At 39.4% G+C, this 24714-nt stretch overlaps 1 protein-coding gene across 5 annotated transcripts; it reads right to left on the reverse strand.

The window, feature by feature from the left end:
* Window positions 1-1875: 1875 nt before the first annotated feature.
* tpd52 (tumor protein D52) lies at window positions 1876-24223 on the reverse strand. 5 transcript variants are annotated; one of them, XM_011481289.4, is made up of 8 exons: window positions 12094-12340; window positions 11684-11996; window positions 8069-8184; window positions 7768-7916; window positions 7201-7302; window positions 4974-5015; window positions 4439-4487; window positions 1876-3402 (listed from the first exon to the last, which is right to left on the reverse strand). In XM_011481289.4, the coding sequence occupies exons 2-8, from the start codon at window positions 11805-11807 to the stop codon at window positions 3277-3279; spliced, it is 708 nt and encodes a 235-aa protein (XP_011479591.1). In that variant the 5' UTR covers window positions 11808-11996; window positions 12094-12340; the 3' UTR covers window positions 1876-3276. The 5 variants fall into 5 exon arrangements, with proteins under 5 accessions (XP_011479591.1, XP_011479592.1, XP_078810711.1 ...); XM_011481290.4 differs by lacking the exons at window positions 11684-11996; window positions 12094-12340 and adding an exon at window positions 24066-24223; XM_078954585.1 differs by lacking the exon at window positions 4974-5015.
* Between the last annotated feature and the right edge of the window lie 491 nt (window positions 24224-24714).

Raw genomic sequence — 24714 nt, forward strand, 5'->3', positions numbered from 1 at the left:
GGGACAAATAAATGACTGCGGAAAAAGGCGGTGCCATGGAAAAGTTAGCGTTCTGGTTTGATTTTAAAGTCTCTTAGCATGGTTAGCTTGGCCGCTATAAGTCTGCTGACTAATTAAACAAAACCACGTTTTAGTTCAAGCTTGAAACTGGGAGGAAGTAGATGTGTCTGAATACTTAGGAACCACATTCCACTTTGACCTTTATGCTACGTACTCCCTGGGCGTGTGACACGCGTTCAAGAGCGCGCTAAGCCGCCTCTCTTGAATGCGCGTTCAGCGTACCGTGTTCACACCGGACGGTCACTACTCCATAGAAACTGGAAGAAGCTTGTTGCCAAAAGATGAAGCGGTGCAAATCTCACTAATCCTGTGCCGTAAACTAAAAAAAAGGACGCCATCCGTACGTCACAACAAAATCCAAGTCCCTGATTGGTCAAAGGTTTGACCTGGTTTCACTTTCAACGCAGGTTCAATGGATGCACGTTTGGGGCGTAGAGCCCGAAAACAGACTTCAAAACTTGAAAGTCACTTATGTACGCACGTTTGCTTGGACGTTTCATTGGGAGTGGTCGTTTGAAGGTGTGTAACCGAGCCCGGTGTGGACGTAGCTTCAGAGGTTCTTTAGTGACCCTCTTTCCCACTCCCGCCTTATCGCACGAGGCTTTCTTCGTTATCGCCCATTTCTTCCACCTCAGCAGGGAATTCAGCTTCCCAAAGCGGGTTTTCTTATCCCAAATGAGTCTTTTGGGATTTTTTTTTGCTGTTTGTTTTTGTTGGACCTCGCACATCAAGCCATGTTTGAACTGAATGTTCTCTTTCTGCACAACAATCTATCAAACTAAACCTGCTTCTTAAAATCAGACACATATAACTTGCAATATCTATCTGTTCTTTGACGATCTGTATTCTCTATTGCACCAGTGTTTTCTTCTGTTCTTTCTACAGTATTTCAGATGAATTTTATCAATACAAGAGGATTTTTCTCACACGAGAAGAGTCCCACTGACTGTTACCGGTTGATTATTTTCCTCTCTGATCCGTGTGTAGAAACTACCATTGTTCTCGTTGTAAACTGTGTTTACTAACTATTTGCTTTCTGGTGCTGTTGTTGTTTGACTCGGTGTCTGGTTCAAACCTGCAGAGTGGTTTGTTTGTCCTACCAGAAGATTATGCAGCATCTGGTATTAACTGAATAAAAGTTTTTTTGGCAGCTGTTTGTTAAGCACTGTGAGTGAGTCGCCTTCTTTTTAGATAAACCTTTGTTTGTTTTTTTACTTGTTTCCCATTTCTAAACGAGGAAAAAGTAAATGTTTAAACATAAACAGCTTCTTTTTGTTGACTAATGGTTTCAAAAATGTGGGTAGAAAACAAAGGATCATCCTTTAAAAAAAGGTGAAATTATGGTGAAAGGTTTTTCTTTTTTCGACAAAACACAAACTGAAAGGGTTAATTGCAAATTAGAGTATTTTCAATTAAATGATTTTACATTTGTTTTAGCTTTTATTCATCCATTCTCCCTTGTGCCATCTTAGATGACCCCACCCTTACATTGACGTGTTCTCCCTACCATGACAAAGGTGGATACAGGTGGAAAGATTTCATGTAATCCATGGACACCAGTGAAGATCACAAATCATTGAAGAAAAAAGGTTCAGCGCACTGTCTAGTGGGTCTAGATGACCCAACTCCCAATGTTAAAGTGCCTAGGATAGCACAAGGGTTAAAAAAAATAGGAAAAAAAGCAAAAACACAATTCCTAAAAAACATTGGAGCATCAACAGCCAGCAGTTGCATCCTCATGAGTGGCACATCTGCCCTCTGCCGCCCTCGTGTGTTTAAAGCCGGTAGTGCAGTGGATGGATAGACTGTTAACCATTGTTTATCACAGTTTTTTGTTTTATTTTTATTGCCATGCAAACAAAACTCAAAACGAGTGCTGGGATTTGTGGTTCCATTCATTTCTTACAGACAAACGGTGGAGCAAACATTCAACAGCAGAGTTACACACAGACAGGAGTTTAATGTTAAAGACAAGAGGACCCCTAACGCTGCGTCCTTTCTGGGCCTCTGCTCCGCCTGCAGGACGCAGTTTGGTTTGTGTCCAGCAGAGGGCGAATGTCTGACCAAAAAACCGGGCATTCGTTTGTGTTCAGTCTCCATTTTAATTGATCTAATTGAGCATTTGTTCAGTAATTTTAACAACAGCAGTTCTCGCAGACGAGATGATTCTCTGACTTTGATTGAATCTAGAGAAAATGAGCTCTTTAAATACTGTAACAATGTAATGCAGCAGTAAACAGAGTATTCATTTGGACGTGACTCGCGTGAGAAAAACGGAGGACGTTGCACCTTCTTTGTGATGTTTCTGTCTTGCATCAGGGTGCTGAACACCCAGTGCGGCTCCCTTTGCCATGCCTTTGTTTAATGTATCACACAGAATGTGTGGAGGCTTGCTGTCGCCTCCCTGGCAGGAACAATGAACGAGTGTTTAAATATTGACTCTCGCTGGCTGCAGAACAGACGGTTATTCCAGCCTCACCTCAGGTCAAGGCTGAAGCTTCGCTATGTGTTTGCCCCCCCCCCCCCCCCCCACCACTGCTGTGCTGATCTCTGCAGAGGAAAACGGGGGTTTGATTCTGAAATTACAACAAGCTGTGTGAACATTTCCTTCCAAATGCGGTGCAAGCGACACACTTTTTTGTACTTTTAGCACAAAACAAGCATACGTTCATTGCTTGGACATAGTGCTTCACAATACTTTATGCTTCTGATGGGTCTCAGAAATCAACACACTGAAGAAAAACCCAACAGTTTGGCCAATAAATCCCAAAATGATCCAAAGCGGCCCTAAAACGAACATGAGATTTTTAACATCACCTAAGCAATATATGGTCTAATAACACAGTAAGTTAACTAATGTCTTCACACGAACAGAATGTCTTCTGATAGAGAACACCTTTGTCATTGTGCAATCTTCAACAACTGAAGGAGCAGGATTTGATCGAGATAAACTTCACTGGAACACGTTTGGCATTTTGTACAAACATGGAAAAAACAAAAAGGAGTGCAGGGAAAATAATGGCGACAAAAAAAAAGATACAGGAAGGGTTCCCCATGCAAGCAGTCTGAGCATGCTCAGTGTGTAGAAGCTGGAGAAGCGATCAGACAATTAGATCACAGGGGAGGCTGGTGAGTCACTTGGTTCCAATGAAGGGAGACTGGCACACGAGGGGTGGTGGTGGTGGTGGGGGGGTCACATGAGGATGGAGGCTGGTCTCATTTCATCGGCGTGTCCTCAGTGGGAGGGTCTTCCGGCTGACCCCCCAGAGACTCAGATGGAGGATCGTCCTGGCTGTCAGGGTTACTGGGATCACTGCCGGGTCCTGATGGAGTGATTTTGGTCTGCAGAGGAAAAACAACAACAAAACTTAATTTTGTTTTTTTTTGTTTTTTAAAAAAAACAATAAAATGTCAAATTCCCTCAGAAATAATGCAACACGACATTTCTGCTGAAACAGTCTGCAGACAAATACAGTTTGAATTGAAACCTCACATAACCGATTGATGCAAAGACATCAAACCGCTTCCATAAACCATCTCAAACGAATTTAGCATCTACTTGAAAAAAATCTGACAATGTGGTCAAAAACAAAATCAAAAAACTGGTTAATTCCTCAAACATAACCAGGTAATCGTGCTAGATTTACAGCATTAATACTACATTTTTCAGCTTTTAATGGTGTTGACACATTTTTCAGTTCTTCATTCTAAAACCAATTTAAAACTATCCGTTTTCACAGAAATGATGACCGAACGAAAGTTTTTGCTTGAAAATAAAAATGGCTCCTCTTTGGATCTGTTGTACAAACGTTCCCAGTGATGATGATGTAGCTAAATTTAGCCAAAAGTTTTAAAAACCTGTATCGTTTCTGCAGAGCAGGTGTGGTTCATAAGAAATTCGCCTCTGCGTTGTGGGTGGGACTGTTGGCACGGCGCTACCCCACCCATTTCTGAGATCCATCTGTGTGGGACAGCTAGCTCCCACGAAAACGGCAAGCGACGTGGGAGCTGTCCAGATTTGATCCAGATTCCAGCTCAGACGAGGAAAACAAAGACGTTCATGGATCTAAACGTCTGCAAGTGGATGCATCAGAATGGAGCGGAGCAGGGACCCTGTGGCCCTCCTGGCATCACAAAAATGCTATTTTTCAAACTGCATTTATTCTTCTGCTCCTGATTTGCAATGATTTAAATAAAGAAATACTCAGAAATGCAGTTTTAAGCTTAAATCTCTTCATATATTCTGTCCATCAGAACAAACAGATGTTAAAAACACCTGAGTTGTTCAGTTCAGACAGGAACCGGCTCCAAGCTTTCTGCACTGCTGGACCCAAACATTTCTGCTGATTTCAGGTTAGTGACTTTATTCATCCGTTACCTTCAGTGTCTCAACTTTCTCCTCCAAAGACTTGAAGGTTGGTGCATTTCTGGGAAAAGAAAGACACAAAAGTTAGTTATTTACTGACAGGTTAACTGATCTGGCCTCTGTATAAAAATTTAAAACAAAATGCAGATAAACAGACCAAATATCCTTAAAGCGGAAGAACGTTTGAGATTAATTACAGTTTCATTTTCCACATGCACACTTCCTTATTGTCCTCTTTGGGAGAATACAGGATGAAACAGGGTTTCCCAGACCAAAACCCTGTTGGCTTTAGACTGAAGTCTGGTTCTTTGAACCGACTCGGTTCCTGAGGCTGCCTCAGGTTTTATCCGTGTTCCAGTTTGATTTCTGCTGCTGGGCCTGATCTCACAGTAGCAGGTGGAGGGACACTGCAGCACAGCAGTGGTCCCCCCTGCTCTGAAAACATGGGATAAGAAGCTGCTGCTGACAAACACGCTCATGTTTAATTCAAGGCGCGCGTCCTCTGTGTTGTTGCCGCGTCAACGTAAACCGCTTTGGCCGCTCTTACCTTATGACAGGCATGCTAGCCGAGTGCTGAATTGATTGTAAACTATCCGACAGCATTGTGGAGAGAAGAGCAGGAGTTAGGGAGAATCAAAGAGCAGCGACACACAAAAAGAACACACAAAAACAAACACAACTAAAGTTGGGGGGATTCTCACTCACTGCAGAAATCCCATAAACCCGCTTCATCCTATTAGGATCGATCGCATCCTATCACAGAGGGTCTGTGCTAATCCTTTGCATTAAGGGTGAATATGTGGTCCCCACACACACACACACACACACACACACACACACACCCACACACACACACACACACACACACACACACACGACCGCTGTCACATCGCTACCCCACCCCCAAAGACCCCTAAGCTCAGGCTCATCAATGTGGTTGCATTTCTCAGCACACAGAAGCTTTAGGTGGAGCTAATAATCTTGTTTGCAGCTAAATAATCCAGAGAGAAGAAGGATGCCGAGGGAAAAGGCAGATTATAATCTGGAGGAGAATCTATGCAACTGAACTGTGTGTTATCTGGAAATACTGACAGTCACTGTTGTTGTTGGTCATTTATTAGAAATCAATAATAATAATAAAAAACAATCAACTTGATTGGTTTTCTACTATTTACCAACAAATGAGGCTTTACTGCGAGGGAGGAACCAATGACAAGCAGTGATCGGCATGATCGCAGCACACAAAACTTTCTGCACATACACAGAGGAACTGTAAGGGGAAAGAAACTGTTTACTTTGTCAGATATGAGAGAAGGTAATACTGAAAATATGAAGGGGAAGCAAACATCAGACAGGGATGTAGATCTGTTTAACCAGCGCGCGGCCCTAACACCTTTGGGGAATGAGGCAAACTCCACTTATGAGTTGAGATAAAGTGCAGCTGTGAGTTTTTGGTTGAAATAACTAGTGAAAACCTGAAGGGGGAACATTTGGAGCTGTGCATCCAGCTGGGAGGAGGTTCAGCCCCAGTCCCAATCCCCTCCCTACTCCCCAACTACTAAAAAACGATATAGTGCGGGACTAGGTAGTGGCCTGAATTTAAAAGCAATTCGGACACCGTGCTCACTACTTTTTTTTTTTTTTAACAGCAAATATGATGTCATCGATTTCAAGAAGGGAAAATCTCACCGATGTTTTGCGACGACTATTTATGAATCCATTTTGTTCTGAAGATGAAAACGTTGATATTTTATTCAAAAATGCAGTTAAATACACTTTCTTTGCAAAAATTGTTCAAATGCAATGCATTGTGGTCTATATTCGCCACTCTAGTGAGCACCGATGCACACTGGTTTTTCTCCAAGACTTCTGGGAGATTTCTAGGGTACTCGATTTTGGGAATTGCAGATTCAGACAGCACTAGAAAATGGCAAACGCTCTATATAGTGCACTACTGTATATAGTGAGTAGTGAAGGGATTTGGACACAACCTCTGTGGTTTGTGTGATGATTTTTTTCTGTGATGTGGGTGCTTTGGGGATTTGGGAGGGGCCAGCAACACAACCTCATGCCTGCTGGGGAAAACAAGAATGCCCCTAGACTTTTATTGCTTAAAATAAAAATAAAAAAGAGACTGATAAAAACCTTCTGATTTGTTAGTCACTTTTAATTTCTGTTAAAGTTTATCTGCAATTGAACCCCTTGACCTTGAATTTATATCCAGCTATGAAAATAAAAATGTTCACTAATGTTTTTGCCAAATTAGGATTTTTTTGGAGCCAATGTGGTTTGATGTATATTTTCATCATTAGGCATCAAGAGGTTAAAGGTCAAATGTAAATAAACTGCAATGAAATCACTAAAAATTCACTCAGAGAACGAGTCATTAATAGATAAATATACAAAAATGTTTTTTTTCTGTTTGCTTGTGCTTTAAAACTGGCTGAGTTACCTGGAGAACTGACTAGTAGGTTTTTTTTAATCAAACAAAATAGTCAATAATTGTCATGAATCTTTCATAGTTTAATCTTGTTTTTCTCCCCCCACTCCCTGAAATGTAGTGAAATATTGATTCTCGTGTGTGTTGTGCAGCATCTGAATCGTGTTACATACACACTGCTGAGAACAGAAGTGTGTCATCTTGCAACAGACCGACAAACTTGCGGAAATCAGATGAGGCGTCGTTTCATAACAGGCCGTTTCTGAATCGCCTGCGTTTAAACTTGAGCAGGCCTTTGCTGGCTTAGGGATGTCGATGCGGCGGCTGGACTCACTTGACATCCTCAAACTTGCGGCTGAGGACTGATCCCATGTTGGAGAAGGCCGCCGTCGCCTTCAGGCTGGCCTGAGACAGAGTCTCAGATGTTCTCCTGTAGCTGAGACACACAGAGAAAAGGCAGGAATGATGGGCAGCGGGGATAATCCAGAGGATATAAGTGTGATATAAAGACATTTGAAGATCAAAGGCTGAAAAAAAAACTGCACTGAGGTCACTATGAAACTTCAGTGTTTTTTTTTCCTTCAGAAAACAGTCTGACAGCTTCAGACTGCTGCTCATTTCCTGTAATATCCTTCCCATCAGTCTCCCACATGCCACAGGCAGCCTGTCAGCAGCACCGACATCTTCCTTGTTCAGAGGAGGAGACATCTCTGCACAGGCAGGCGGCAATGTTTTCAGATCACCGGGACGCAGTGAGATTACACAACTAGGAACAATTAATGAATCATTATTACCTCCTTTCTTAAAAAAAAAAAACTTCCTGCGTTCAGCCATAATAACAATAATTGAAATAAACGTCTTCATCAATGATGCAAGAGAAATGTGGATGTGGGGGGCTTACGCAGTGGAGGTGGTGACCTCCTGCCAGGTTTTGGAGATGTTCTGCTTCAGCTCATTCAGAGGAGTGATGCCCAGTTTCCTCTTGATGTCCGCCAGCCGCCTCTCTTTGACTGCAAGCACCTGAGACAGAGTCTGGATCTCTTCTTCAACCTGGATTTCAGAAAATCAGGACAAAATGTCCAAATATGTTTGCGGTTGAGTGTACAGCTCACATATACGTTTTTTTTTCTCCCTTCAAAATTCCAACATGTCCAGAATCTGATCCGGTTTTTTGTTTCCTTCCCATCTCTCCGACTGCTCACCTTGGTCAGCTCCTCCTGCAGCTCCAGACGCTCATCCTCTGTGATGGCAGGAGGAGCTGAGGATGGACCGACGGACGTCACAGCGTCTTCTCCTACCTCTGGATGTTCCTGGAAACCTTGATGGTCCAGAAAGATATACATGCTGAGGAAACTTTTCTTCCTTTATGCCGTTTAGGACGAACAGATTATTACTAAAAGTAATAGCAAAATCAGAGAACAGAGGGGAAAATAGGAAAAAAAAAGTATTCTTCGATTAGTTTAAACGTTTTTCAAACTTAAATTGATTCCAGTAATTCCATTAAAAGTGCAATAGCAGTGCTGCTGAGCCTTCTTGTTCCAGTTTCAGCCTGCGATCAAATCTCAGACCACTTTTTTTATCTGATATAGTTTCTCAGAAAAAACATTCTTTCCTGTTCATCATGTTTCAGAACAATTCAGACATTTTTCCTCATGTGGTCAATGGAGAAACGTATATTTATTATAAAACAAGAGCTTGCAAAAGTATTAAACCCTTCTTTCCAGCTGCGTGCTAGTCTCTCTTTAAGTTGGCCTCATTTGGTTGGTGTTTTTTTGACCGGTTTCTCAAAGAAAAACTGCTTCGGTTTTGTCAAGCGGCTGTAAAGTGCAAGCCCGCCCTATATTTCCATCATCCCTTTGCTTACACACTCTCCCCCGCTAGCTTACAGGCCCTCACAACCCCAACCTAACATTAACAGTGCAACAAAAATGGTGAGCAATGTTGGAGCTATCCAGCCGTGCAGTTTTGAGTCGGATGCCAGCTCAGACGCGGAAAATGAAGACGTACGCGGATCTAGTCGTCTGCACGGAGATGCACCAGAATGCAGCGGAGCAGGGAGCTTCTGGCCCGCTGACGGCAGCACCTACATCACTGCTGCACGCTTTTTCCAAAAGGCATTTATTCATCTGCTCCTGATTCAGAACCAAAATATACTTGGAATTGCAATTTTAAGCTTTGTTTTCTTTAAAAATGTCCTCCATTATCAGAAAAATGCTACAAGAACATGTTTAAAAACACCAAAATCGTGATTTTCTTTGGAGTGGGTCTTTAATGAAATTCCTCAGAAGCTTCAATTAAACAATGTCTGAAACTGGATCGGGTAGAAGGACGACGATCACAGCGGATTATGTCCCTTTGGACTTTCATGAATGAAAAATGCCAAATACAACATCATGAAGAAAGCAAGATCATCCAAGAGGTTACACTCGATAGAAGAACTCTTGTTCTTTTTCTAAGCCTAGAATTCTCTAACACCATTTTACATCTGGACTCAGAAAATCTTGTTTGGTAACACAAACAGTGGAAAATAAAAGACATTTTTTGACGAGACAAAAACATTCTTCAACAAATTGAAGAGTAACAAACTGGTAAAATAACAGACAAAGCATTAGAAAACTTCAACGTCCAGTTATAGGATCGGAAAATTAGAATAAAAAGAAAAATCCTGAGTGTTGAGGGGAAAAAATGAGACGTGATACTATACAATAATAGAAGTTTGCTTGTACAAATTTAAAAACAAATCCTAAGTGGTCCAAACTTGTGAATTTGTTGTAAGTGACTAGCTTCACAGCACAGCTGTGGCTGATGTTGACAGGCGCTTTCTCCCTCTTCATCATCTATGTCCTCTTTATCCCACCGCACACAAGCAGAAAAAGTACGCACTGATTAAAAAACTGCTTCAAGAAATCCTTCTGCCATTAAAACAGGCACAGTGGTTTGTGGGAACCAAACATTTTCTCATTATTTTTTCATTTTAGATGAAAAAAAAAATGTCATTGGAGTATTTATTTTTAGATCAGTCTTTGAATTTATTGTACTGTAGTAAATGTGAATGTTCTATTGTTGGTATTAGCTGATTTATTTGTATTTATTCATGGAGTTTGAATTCTTTATTTAGTTTTCTTGCACATCTGAAGACTTTAGCAGTGGCCATGAAATGTCCATCATTGGAGAATAGGAGGAGCTCCTAGTTTAACACTTCTAAAAAGACTGTAGCTGACATTTGACTAATCTCAGATCTAACAAAGCCAAAGATCTAATGCTTGTTAGCGATCTAATAAATACATGTATTTCATAGTAAATGTCCATTTTGAGCCAAATGTATTTATATTTTTTGTATGTATGAAGGGAAAAAAAGGAGAGAAATGTGTGTGACGAAGAATATAATTAAGGAATTTAATGCTGGAGTAGAATCAGTTAAAAAAAAAAAAAGATGATTAACATGATTAACAACCCAGTGTCAGAGGATACATGAATCACTTCTTCTACAAAAGAAAAGTGGAAATATCCCACTGTAGAGTCAACAGTGAACAACATAACACCTGAGGAGTACGGCTGGGCGATGTGGGCTAAAAATAAAATCTCAGATTTTAGTTTTTTTAATTCGATTTCTGATTCCCCCCCCCCCCCCCCACCCCCCACTTAAGAAAAGCTTTTATTAAATCAAACGCAAGACAAATGTGACCCCCATTTCTGGGATGACTAATCAATAACTGAACACGCAGGAGTCACAGTCAAAAACCTAGAAAGACTACAGTCAGCTGGAGTTTGGGAGTCATTACCATAAAAAGATGTTAGTATAACTAAGTCTAGATTAACCCATTTGAACATATTCTGATAAACAGGATGTGGGTCAAAATAATTGGAAGGAGTTACATTGCTGCATATTTAGATGTGCAAACAATGTACGCTTTGTGAGTTTTATAATAATTTGTGCATCATGATCTGGAGATTATGCAAAAACGGTAATAATGAATACACAATTACATCCACAATTCATAATCACTGCACCTAAACACACAAAAAAATTAACACAAACAATTTATATCTCCTTAATCATTATCGCTAATACAGGATCTCCAAATGCTTAAATATTTTTCATTTTTTTAAGAATGTGCTCCAAATATACACAATATTTGATTTCTGATTTTAGGTTTAAAACTCAATAAGACAATCATAACATTCACATCTGCTGTTCTAGTCTATGGGATGACATTCACTAACTCAGATATTTGGAAATCATCCTTTTGTTTTAATGTCTTTGCAGAGCTAAGACATTTTGACTAAATAAAAACTTAAACATTTTTCAAATGAGAAAAGTTTCAACTGCCGTTTATTTAAATGGTTCTTCTCATTCTTCTATTACATCTTTGTAAAATTGTTGTAACATTTACTCAGCAGAAAAGTTTGGGTTTTTTTAAATTCTTTTTATGCATTTGACACAAGTGTTTGCGTGTTTGTGCTTTTGCGTGTCACCAGGATTATACCACACAGGCTTTCTAACACATTCTGAAAGTTCCCAGCATCTCAAATACTAAAAAATGACTAAAATGAACAGACAGGTTAAATCTAAAGAAATAAAGTATTACAGCCCTTAAAATGCAACTCTGAAAACGAGTCATGTGATCTTAGAAGAGAGGCAGCTGATGTTTAAAAGGAACCAGGTTTAAGAGGTTAACTTCTCCTTTAGTTTGAGCCTATAAACCAAACAACCATAAAAACAGCAGAAAGTTTGGAAGCTTTCATGGAAACGTTGAAAAAGCTGCTTTTCAGTTCTCCAGGCACACACAGACTCCACTTTCCTCCCTTGCCGTTACCTCTAGCTTTGCCAGCAGGAGAGCTGGGTGGCGTGTCGCTGTAGGCTGGTGAGAGGTACAGGTAGCTGGCGTTGACGCCTTGCTCAAAGTCGAACGGAGAATGATATTCCTCAAGGGGCTCCATGTTTACGGCCAGTGCTACGGCGTTGGTCAGAGTGACAATCGCTTCCTTGTCGCTTGCATTACCTAAGCAAAGCCTGCCAAGTGCTGAGTGCCTGCATGTGATCCGGCCGTGCGCCTCCTTGACTGCACACTGGACTGCTGTTGATGTAATTAAGAGCTGAAGAGGTTCTCCATGAGCCAAAGGGTAACACTAAAACCAAAGCAGCACCGTGTTTTCATGAATCATGCATGCAGCAGGCCAAAGGGTTGTAAAGAGCCCTGCTCCTGTTTGCTTGTTAATAAGTTACCTGTTCTCTCAAGCAGCAGGTGCAGCACAGACCTTCCCTCCTCCGGTCAGCTCTAATCCTAAAGTCAATTTTCAGTCCATCCTTTTCAGCACCCCCCACCCCGCCTCCCCAGCTCAGTCAGTGCCGTCAGGGCTCAGATGCGTGCCACTGCAAGTGCTGCGGTGAGGCAGCATGACTGTCCCGGTTCAACACTCAAATCTTTCTACCAACGCCGCTCATCTCTGACCATCTCTCATCATCCAAAAGGAGAGACGCTTCATTTGTGTGGGAAGGTTATGGGATTTGTTTGCATGTGCGTGTGAGAGAGAGAGAGAGAGGAGATGCTGGTGGGAGAGTGTGTCGCACATTGGATGAAAAGCATAATCTGCAGTGTCCCAGATTACAGCAAGCGATAATCCAGGGTAGCCAGTCCATCTTGGAGCAGCAGTACTGCTATTCAGCTAGAATGGAAAGGAAAAGATGCCCAGGGCTATACTCACGAGTGTGTGTGTGTACTTCAGAGAAAGTGCTCTGTATGGCAGAACAGTTACACAAATGCCATTGTGTGCGTTTGTACAAGCTATTATGTACAGAATCACAAAAACCCTTAAAGTCAAACTTTTACCACGAAAAATCTTCAATATTTTGTTGTCTTTAATTGCCTAAAGTGTCACATTACGGCACTTTAAAAGACCCACTCCAATGAATTATTTTGAGTGATGAGTTATTTTATTATTATTTTGTTCAATTTCTTCCTCTTTTCTTCCCTGTATATTTTGTGTCTGCTGCTACTACAACTAAATTTCCCTTCGGGGATTAATAAAATTGATCTTGAATCTTGAATGAAAATTTTGTTCATAGTGTTTTTAACATGTTCTTGTTGCGTTTTTCTGACTTTTTGAGCTTTTAAGTGTACTTTAATGTTCATTCCTCACAAAAAACAATCCCGAAGCCGTATTTTGATCCACTCACGCATTTCTGAGTATTCCTATCAAGGATGTGCGCTCTGAAAGAGAAAACGAGCGGGTTCTCACATTGGGACATAGATAAACATCCATCTTTGCAAAAGTTCAGATGTTGTACGTTTTTGTGGGCGAAACGCAGAGACAGTGCCTATGTTGACATCATGAAACGGGCGGCACCCACACGGAGAGGAAGGCGGCGCCTCAAGAGATTGAATCGTTTTACCCAATTCCGGGAAGGAAAAAAGAACTGCGAAAATAATTAATGTTCCATGGAAAATTTTATTAAACAATTTAAGACTATATATCCGATTCTGAAGCCTTTCAGAGTGAACCATATCATATATGATAATATATTACCTTTGGCACTCTGAAGAATGATTTTTTATGGAATATTTGTCATTTTCGCAGCTGATTTTCCTTTTTTCCTACCCAGAAATAAGAAAGAATGCTCGACCTCTGAGGCACCGCCTCTCTCTCCGTGTGGGTGCCGCCCATTTCATGACGTCAACCTGGAGTCGGCCTCGGCAGCGTGTCTGCGTCTCACCCACGTGCACAAACAACAGATGCATGTGTGTATTGTGCACATAAATAAAAGCGTTTAATCAATCATTTCTAACTCTGAGGCGAATGCGGGTGTGTGCGTTAGCCTGGGGGGGGCGGTGCTGGCAACGCAGACTCTTCCTGGAAGGGGCTGTTCTCACTTTGTGACATCATAACGTGAAAACCTGCTCATTTTCGTGGAATGGGAGGGGCTTGTGCTGAGAATGCAGGTTTTTAGAGAATGGGTCAATATATTGTTTTGGGGTTGTTTTTTGTGAGGAGTCAACATTAAGGAACAGATAAACCTAAAAAAGTTGATTTTGGATGAAAAATAGGCCCTTTAAGCTTAAAACTGCATTTCTGAGTATTTCTACATCCAAATCATTGTGAATCAGGAGCAGATGAAAAACTGCAGGAGAGCATATTTGTGACAGAAAATACGCAGGCTGGGCCACAAGCTCCCTGCTCCGCTCCATTCTGATGGAGACTACTAGATCCATGTACGTTTTACTTTTCCTCGTCTACGCTGGCATCTGGCTCACAACCGGATAGCACCATCATTGCTCACTTATTTTGCTGCACCGGTAATGTCGGGTTGGGGGTGTGAGGAGCTGTAATGTAGTGAGGCTGTGTAAACAGAGAGCTCTCAGTTATGGGTGATGGGAAAGGGGACAGGGTTGATGAAGAACTAAATAAATGTGTCATATCTTGACTGCCTATAACAACAGTTAGCAGCTAGCCACTGCCAAAGCACATGACACCTTTTAATCTCTTTTTTATTTTAATTTCAAATATCTTTCACTTAAAGAAATACTTGAAGTGAGGTGCAACACAATAAATGCTGATAATCTCACTGGTTCTGGCTGAAAAACATCTATGCACAAAAATGAGCACGACACAACATTGTCCCTCAGACCAGGCTAGCCTTTTTTCTCCTCCTGTTAAAGCTGCACAGCGCATTGTAGACGAGAATTGAAATGCTACGTTGTTCCGTGACAAGTGAGCAGAAAAGGAGCTGGAACAAACAGGCTGGGTGAATGGGGCTGTGGCCATGAATCACAAGCTGTGTGGTGTCACTCAAACTATTTTAGCCTCAGTCCACGCATGACAACATCAATGTTACTGAGAGTAACGAGCTTTAAGACTAAAACACAAATCTCTCCAAAGCCAAACCATCTAGGAGGATCCAGTTCAACAGAAAATTGAAAAAAGGAAAAATGTTGTTTGGGTCTAGCTTTTGAATAATTTGAATAAAGTAAAGAAAGCTTCCAGAACTGTGGCTGGCTTTTATTTTTGAAATTAAACAAACAATCAGCTATATTTTTCATATAAGGAAGTCTCAAACTAGTCCACCATTACAGCATTATTCTGTCTAATCACTGCAAAAGGGACAAACAAATAGAAAAAAACAGGGTTCTCTGTCCACCTAGACCGTAACCAGGGCCATTTTAACGTGCTTAATGAAGCACCGCATGAGATCAATTACCCTCCCATTCAAAGCACAGACTGTCACATGGTTAGCTTAGAACAAGAATCATGGGACATGGGTTCACAAAACTTCCCAGGAGATGTGCATTTTGGGAAAACACTAAAAAGGAAGGTTGGAGCACAGCTGCTGTAGATGTAGACCCAACCGAAACTCTCTGCAGGCAAACGATGAACAAATGACTGGAAAGAAGTGCAAACTTTTATTCTAGACTACTCAGACGCCCCATCAAGACCCTTCAGCCAACAGCTCTGCTACATCTAGGCGTTTACTGAGCTAAACTATGCTAGCTGGTTGCTAACTTTACATTGTATTACACTTCAGTAGAATCACAGTGAGTTACAGCAGTTATCGCGTATGTAAGACAGTTCAGACAAACCTTCAAATGAACACTTTAATTTACTAAAGTTAGATTTTAAAAGATTACATTCATTTTTTAAATGTTCTTACTAAGGTCTCATATTAGCTTGGCACTTTTTTGTATGAGTAATAAAAATAGCAAAAACACTATGAGACTTAGCTGCTACAGGATTCTACACTCTTTTAAAAACTCTTACTGCACTAATATGTGGCCAACGCCTCTGAATTTAAATTGACATTAATGACTCTAAAGTCACCATTTGATAAAACATTATGAAGCCAATATTGCACTATGATTACTGTACAAATGATGACATAGGGAATGCTCTGTGTCACAGAACACAGATTTAAATGAATTCCATTATCCTGCATCACATTAGCTCCCACAGTTGGGATGTTTGTTCTCACCAAAAGGCTAAACCATGTACATTTTATGCTGCAGTACCTGCAGCATACAGTTAGATTGTTGTTGTTTTTTTGTACTTTTCCCCCCCATTTTGACTGAGTGCTGAGTAAGTCCTGTACAGCATCTATGTTGAGAAAACTGCTGCAGATGCATAAAATAAATATCTAGATACAGATGCATATATGAACAAACTTTAAATAACCTAATTCAATTGTTGCTGGCTTCATAAATAACTAGATTCTAGATTGAATAACTAGATTCAATTCATGAATCACTTTTCCTGTTACAGTAATTGTATTTTTTTATTTTTTTTGTCTACAAAATTATGGTTTGATTAAACCAAATTTCACCTTTGATCAGTTTACATCACTAGTTATGAGAAAATGTATTTTCTTTACCAAAATGTAACACTGGGAGGGGGGCTGAAGTTAAAACATGAGGCAAATTGTAAACTCTTAAACTGAAATTGAATTGATTCTGCATTTTGGCATTGATAACTTTCAATGGGATCTTATTACAGGTCATATAAAAGAGTGTTTACATATATGATAGGCTTCCACATTTCGGCCTTTTATCCAGCATAAAAGCTTAAAGAGGACTTCTGTGATATTTGTTCTGGTATGATTGTGACATTAACTGTATTTTAAAACTTTAAATGAAACCAGAGCTGTTCAGAAAAAAACACATTTACAGCTTAAATATTGGATTACCTCTACTTAACTAAACACACACATGCACATTGCTCTGTACATTAAAATAAAAACCTAAGAAATTATTTAAAAGTTAATACATTTCAACATATTGAAACTATTAAAAAATGAAAAGGAACACAAGAACACAATACACAATTCAGAAATCATAACCATGTTAAATAAATTCAAGCAATCTTGTCTATAATTTGCTGAAACTGAATTCATTAGGACTCACTTTAATAATTTAAAACTGAATAAAAAAAATATTTAATTAGTTAAAACAGAACTAAAAGCCAAATTAGTGGTGAACCCCCCCCCCCCCCCCACACACACACACAGCATTCCCTCCTTTTTCTACAAAAATGCACAAAGCTCAAATATCTGTTGATGTTATCAGATAATAAATTACAATATTAGGGCTGCAATCGACATTAATTGTGTTTGTTATTGAATGTAGGGCCACCACCAGAGCAAATTTAAGTCTGTCATTTTTATTTTTTCAAATAAGGTTTATAAATGAAACATATTCAACATCTGATTCTATGAGAGCAGCTCTTCTCCTTATAATTAAAAAAAATGTATGCGCTGCTAATGCTGCATAGAGCATTCTTACAGTAGAAATATCAGGAGGGAGAGGAAAAAAAAAATCACGTTTTGCACAGTTTTTGGGAAACCTCTGGAATAACTGACAAAAACGGACCAGGAAGATACAGGATGGCCAGAGGACATCATCTCAGGATTCTTTTAACTCTCCTTTTACATTTGTGTGCAAATTAACACTGATCTTCACATTCTTGTATGCATTTGTTTCTTCACATTTGAAAGTGCAGCATTAGTTAGACTGTTTCCATCTTGAAAGCCTGACACTATCAAGCCAATATGTTAGCACTGATCCATAAGCCGCAGCATCTGTTAACACACCCACTCCAATGAAAATTCAGATTTTGGTGGTTTTTTAAAATGCGCGTGCATCATTTTTCTGATGAAGGAGAACATAAAGAAAGAAATTTCCGCTCAAAATTGCATTTTAATTTTTTTTTTAGATTTATGTATTTATACAGTCATACTTCGACGAAATATAAAGTAGTTGATTGACTTCCTAAATGAGGATCAATCCTTCATTGCGTATTTACTCAATTAATTAGTTAAAATCAGTGGCGGTTCTACACTGACTTACTCCCTGGGCGAGTAACCCCACAGGCGCCCCCCCCCCCCCCCCCCCCCCCCCCGCACACCTACAAAATTTGACAACATCCTGTTGTGTTCCCTATCTTCTATTTAGCTATTTTACACAAAAAAATGCATGAATGTTCTAGACTCATATTACAGGGGGGTCAAACTAAGTCACACAGGGGGCCTAAGTTAAAAACACGCTTAAGGTTTTGGGCCGAAGAAGATAAACATTTAATGAACACACTAAAGCTAAACTTTTAAACCTTTTAAACTGAACTTTTTGAACATAAATATGAATAAAAACAGGAACACAAGTTAAACCTTAAATAATATGTTGCTCCCCATAGAAATATATTCTGTCAAAATTATACAAATATGAACATGCTGCAGAACAAAACAAAGAAAGCCTGGAAATATTAATAAGAAATTACAAATCAAATAATTCCATTTTTTTTGCTCTTTTATCATTTTTTAGAGCATTTTTTTTTAGAGCCGGACTCCTGCTTCATTTTTAACAATAATTTCTTAGTGTGTGACGCCCTGTGTGTGTCTTTGTGAAACATATCAGAGGGATTAGATCTAAAAAAAAAAACTTATTGTGATTAATATGTTTAGGTCTTATAAAACATTAAAGACTAAATCATAGAACTCGTCAGTGGGATTACTCCAAAAATATTTGGCATTTCCCTAAATTTGTGCAACACCAACAGCAGAAATCCTCCAAAAAACCTCAATCCATAAAAAATGGTCTGCCCCCACCACCCCTCCCCCTCCCTCTGACACATGCGGCTCCGTCTCTATGACGGGAGGCGCAGCTGCGGCCCAGAGTTGATTGTCAGATAGAAAAAGACTCCCCTCACGCCTGTTAGTGTGATTCAGCCAGCCACCGGCGAGTTGCGCCCCCCTCTCGAGTTTTTTGACTAATGTTCCAAAGACTACAGCAAAGAGGTGTGGCCGCAAGCGTCTTGCAGCAGAGGGCGGTGGTCACGTGCGTGTCGGGTCTGCCGTGTCAGAGCAAAGTATTGTGGGAAATAATCCCCATTGCCTGCTTTTGTCGAAATTGAGTTGAGCACGGGTGTTTGTTCTGCCCAATTCCTTTTCATGTGCCTGTTTTACGATTTTTCACTCTGAGTTATTTCATCTTTTATTTTTTTATTTTTTTTTTATTATTTTTTTTTGCACCATAACTGTGAAGAGCAAAGAGGATGAATACATTCTTAACAGTCTGATGTGTCAAAGTAAAAGTGTTAAGTGTCAGCAGCTGAAGCAATTTCAAATTAAAAGCTGCAAGCTTCCTCTTTCAATATCGTATCTCAATATGAGTAACATATGAGTAACGCATATGAGTAACGCACGCATCGGGCACGGCAAATGCCGCCCCCTATGAAGTGCCGCCCTGGGCGACCGCCCACATCGCCCATATCTAAAACCGCCACTGGTTAAAATAGAAAGTTTTCATGCAGGTCTAGATATTAATAAATGGTATTTTCAGACCAATAGCGTTATAGAAACTGAAACCATAAGCAGCAGTGTTCAGGGGGAAATAAACATTTACATTTGGTTTAGATTTTCTCAAAAACATGGCTACAGTCCCCCAAAAAGGGTAAGACGCTTGGAGAGGTGTGGAGTTCTCCACAAGACACGAGGTCTCCAAAATAACAGAAACAGGTTTGAGCCTCGGAGGACAACGCCTACTACAGCATTCAACAAACTGTAGGGTTTGACAAAATGAAGGGTACAGCGGTCTGCCACAGACAAAGGATGCTGTGGACACTCCTAACTGCAGTCCTGCTATAAAGGCTGTTAGTTCAGACGGTGCGGTCATGATCTGAAAGTTGCAACTTTGGAAAGTAAGCAGATAAATAATGAACAACTTAAAGCAAAAACCAAGTCTGAATAAGAAAAAGCATCTAGAAACTGATTTCTCTGGTACTAATTGTGGCAAAACTCATTTTTGTACAAATGAAGAATAAAAGCTTCGTATTGAGATATTAAATTAATAGAAAGTTATTAAAATAATTCTATTTATTTAATCAAAACTAAAATTGTAGAAACTAATAGTTTTTTTTATATTATTCGTACATTTACAAAAATTTAAAACAGCTGTTAAAACCTTAAAATGAAGCTAGAATTCAAAATTTCATCCTGTTTTGCCTTAAGCATACATTAAAACTGAAGTAACTGAAAAATCACCCACTGTCTGACAAAACAAAAGTGTTGGAAAACAGATCTTCAGTTATGCAAGAAAACAATAGGGAGGCGTCGAGAACGAGGCCAGAAATTCCTGTCTCTCTGGAATCGAGGGGTGAGGCTGAATCAGAAGGTTTGGATTGAACTTATAGTCACATTTGACTCCATTACAAGAAACCATGCTAAATAACTGAAATGCATTAAAATAGAACTGAAATGGACTATTATTTCCATATAGCTGGACTACAGAGCAGCTAACAGAGGGAGCTGAAGTTTCTCTGTACAGTGTTATGTTTGAGGATACTTTCATCTGACAGAGAAGAGCACTGGATGGCCAAATCTCACAGTCATGGAACATTTTTCATAGATTTGTGCAGAGAGCAAATGGATTCAATGGAGTTCGTTTTATCCAGTTTTGGAAGAAAAATAAAAATTTATTTTTATACCAAACACGCAGTATCAAAATGTAAATATGTTGGGCGGACCAGAAGCTACTGGCTCTTTTCCATTCTGATGCATCCACTTGCAGACAAATAGATCTACGTACGTCTTTGTTTTCCTTTTCCAAGCTGCACGGCTGGATACTCTTAATATTGCTGCAATTTTTATTGCACCGCTTATGTTAGATTGAGGGTGTGAGGGGCTGTAAGCTAGCAGGAGAGTCCGTAAAAAGAGAGCCCTATGTGACAGGAAGGAGAAGAGGGGGCAGGGTTGCTTCGAGCCAGGAGTCTAACTCAGAGGCGTTATGGGCGGGACCTGTCCCTCTCCCCAGGTGTTCCAGACCCAAGCACCGACCACCTGAGACATACGCCGGCGCCCAGACGAAAGGCAAGCCAACGCCAGATGGTCCTGCGCCACCCACGACCAGCCCACACACCAGCCCCACCACTACCGACAGGGGAAGAGGCCAGAACCGGCCCCCCGATGACAGGCAGGGGCCCCCCCGACAGGGCCCAGGGACGATAGACAAGAGGACAGGGCTCCAGTTGCTATAAGCAAAAATGGACAATTTCTGGGGTAGCCTGGTGCCCTGATGTAGGGAACCCCGCCCACACCCCGAGAATATGGCCCCCCAGCTCAGATGTTAGACTTCCCCAACGCACAGAAAGTGAGCCGCCATATTCGCACCAGCCGCCGTCCCAGCCAATCCAGGTCATGGCGAGAGACAGGGTCCAGCAGGACCACCATACTCCTAGTGTGCGCATGTGTGTTCATGTACTAAGGGGGTGCAGTTAAAAGGGGTGGAGTGGGGGGTAAAATGGACACCTCTGTCCTCCAAGTGCTAAAAGGAATTGTGTTTAAAATTAGTGAATAACTTCACTTGTCTATAGCATTTTTATTTAATTTATTGAGCCCTTATTTCTCTTTAAGTTCATTTGTTTATTCATTTTAATTAATATTGATTAGTATTAGTTCATCTGCTACACATACAATTTCTTTTAATTTTTATTCTTTTAACTCATGCGGCTCTGCAGAAACTATGTACTAGAAAACAACACTGGCTTTTTTATTTTAGCTCAAAGCACCATAATCAGAATTAAAAGATCAATGGGTGGGAACGCTTAAACAATAAATCAAAATATGATCAGAGTGGAACTTTAAAATTAAATTGGGTCAAACTACTTAATATTTTATGGAAAAAAAATGCGCTTCAGCTTCCTCCCATGGTCTAAAAATATGTTCCATAGGTTTATTGGTGACTTTTGCATGGCCCTTAGGAGTGGCTGTGAGTGTCTGGATCCACGTCTGAGCGTGGCCCCTCAGTGGGCTGGTGACCTCCCCAGGGCAGAACCTGGCTCCACCCTATAATAGCTACACTGGTATCCATGATGGATAGAATGATTTAGTACAAATGAATTTAATTTGCTGCCCTTGTAATATAAACCGAATATCAATTTAGCCAAATCATAAAACTAAACCAAAAAATCTGATAATAAACAGAGAAATTGACTTCATATTAAAATTAAGGATAACCTATTTTTAACTCTCTCATAAATGTACTTGCTCTAAAAAATAAGTCACAAACTAATACATAAAAAAACATCTTCATAGTGATTTGGTTTAGCTAAACTCATTTCTTGCTCAAACAAATGTATGCTGGGGAAAAGAGCTGTCACCAGGAGACTTCCTCTCAAAGCTGAAAGCAACAAATTGTGTTTCATGAAAATCTAATTAGGCAAAATTGTTGGCCAGTGGTCGGAATAAGTCTTATTAGATGAGAGGGAAGAAAAACAAGATGGACTAGTACGTTTTGCACGATTTTTTTTTCTTTTGATCTCAAGCTATTTGCCTGCATCATGAAGTAAAAAAACAAAAAACACAAACATCTAGAAAACTGAGGGGGGAAAAAAGAGACACGATTTTTCCTACTTAATTTTGGGAGATTTGTTTGAATTCATGAAAAGTGGACAGAGCAGTAAGACCTGAGGTTTTTACTGTATTTATCTATATACAGATCACAATACCCTGCAAATTGGAAACCAAAATTTAAAAAAGGAAACATTTAAAAGGGAGAGTTATTCCCACTCACGTTGAAATGGCCCATCTTATCAAAGGGGTCATCTAGTACACACACAATCAGAGGAGGGCAGAAAGCTCTCCTCCCAGCTTAGTATTACTATTTTCTGCTTTATCAAATATTATGAAGAAAAAATGGAATTGTGTAATTTGATGTATTTGTAGTTTCAAAGTGTGGTTGATTCCTTCAAAATATAGAGAAATGAAGTGAAATAAAATAACAAATGAGTCTAGGTATTAGAACACACCTGTGGAGACGATATGTGACAGCAGTTACAACATTAAATGTGATTTGCTAAAGGCAAGATATTTGAATATTTATAATAGTCATTAGATCCACTTAAGTATGTCAGATTCTGATGTAAACAAATCGAAATTTGCCGCCTTTGATGTTGGGGTCTCAATTAGAAACATCATGGGGTATAAAGTAACTGAAAACAATCGAAAAACTCAGAAAAGGTTCATGAAAATGGAGAAATGACAAGAAAAAGACAAGATGCCTCTCAGAGTTTGTAGCCAATCCACATAATATATATATATATATATATATATATATATATATATATATATATATATATATATATATATATATATATATATATATATATATATATATTTTTTTTTTAAAGTGTACAAAGACAGAAATTTATTTTAAAATGCTAAACCTCTCTTACTCTTACTATTTCAGCAAACTAAAAACTTGCGACACATGACATTTATGGGTCCAAAGGAAATACATAATGATTTGAATAAAACAATTATTTTAGAGTTAAAAGGGGGAAAAGAAACATTTATCTCTTCATTTAATGTAATAAATGCAAAAAAGTGTGTTTGATCAGCGTTGCTCTTTTAAAAATCTATTTTCTTGTAGCACATACTTATGCACTTCATGTGACATCATTATGGTAAACAGAAAAATAAATATAATAGAAAAATAATTAAGAAAGATTCAAATTTACAGCTAAAAAACACTAACCTAACATTAATTTAGCCATTTAATCAAAAGTATGATGGGAAAAAAAACGGATGACAGACGGAGAAACTGAATTATACTAATCTGACAAAAACGACGCAGGTGCCACTTGGATTAAAGAGTACTAGTCAAAAAGTCGCATGTATGTATTTTAGTATGTGAGCTTCTGACCCTCCCGGGCTAGAAATGAACCAAAAGAAACGTGCAGGTGAAGCACGCGCTCATTTACAAATAAATATACATTTTCAGAGGCAAAGAGAAAAAGTTTTACATTTATTTTACAGACTGTCAAAGTTGTAGGGTTTTCCTTAAATGAACTCATTTAATTTTAAACATTAAATAGTCGTTAATTTTAGCTCAAGTAGATGTCAACCACCAGTAGTTACGCCGGACCATATGCCGAGTAATATATTTACTGTTGTACTTCCGTGTTTTGTCTGATATTTTAACGTCGATATTTTTTCTCCATATTAATTTATATGATCCCACTACTCTTTAAAGTTGATTGATTACAGTTAAATCAAATATTACCTTTTTTATTTCGGTCAAAATACTCAAAGTAGCTTTTTGTTTTAACCGCATGCGAACTTCAAAAAAGTTAGCTAATTTGCTAACTACAAAGTGAGATAAAGTAGCTTCAAAGTGACAGTTAAAAGACCAGCACCTCAATAAAGCTTTGTCAATTATTTACCTTTCTCTGCATCCTCCATTGTGGGAATGACACTGGTGGTTTCGGGTAATTTTGTAACCTGGGTGCGCAAGTTGTTCAGTTTGCTGCGACAGATCTTCCTGTTCTCCCCCTCATGTTGCCGGGCAGCTGGCCGTGCAGGGCGGGGCCCTGATGTGACGTCAACACGCAGCAGTGTAAACACAGGCAAACACGTGGCTCAAGTTTTTACACTATCAACAAGGCGCAGCTGAACGTCAAGGACACGTCATGCACAACACAGACTTTAATATCCCCTCGTCTCCATCTACAAAACAAACAAGTAAATAAGTTAATTTGTTTTACTCCCTTTCATTCATGGATTGTGTTACTTTATTTTAAAGCAGTGTCTAATTCTTGCATAATTAAAATGTTTAAAAACAGATAAACACAAAAGTATACTGTAGTTTTATAGTATCAAATGGTAAATCAATTATTTTTTAAACATTAAATATAAGTATATATTTGTGTGTACTTATTAGGTCTCCTTTTAAAAGTTGCAAATACTGAAGGTAAAGTCAAGCTACATTAATCCCTCGCTTGGTGCAACATATCCACAGCTATTTGGACAAAACAAAAGACGCCACATATGTATACTTTGACGCCCAGCAGACATGTTTCTTCTTGATATTTA

Source organism: Oryzias latipes, chromosome 11 (assembly GCF_053564925.1).
Source record: "Oryzias latipes strain Hd-rR chromosome 11, Olatipes_Hd-rR_3.1".
Lineage (NCBI taxonomy): Eukaryota > Metazoa > Chordata > Actinopteri > Beloniformes > Adrianichthyidae > Oryzias > Oryzias latipes.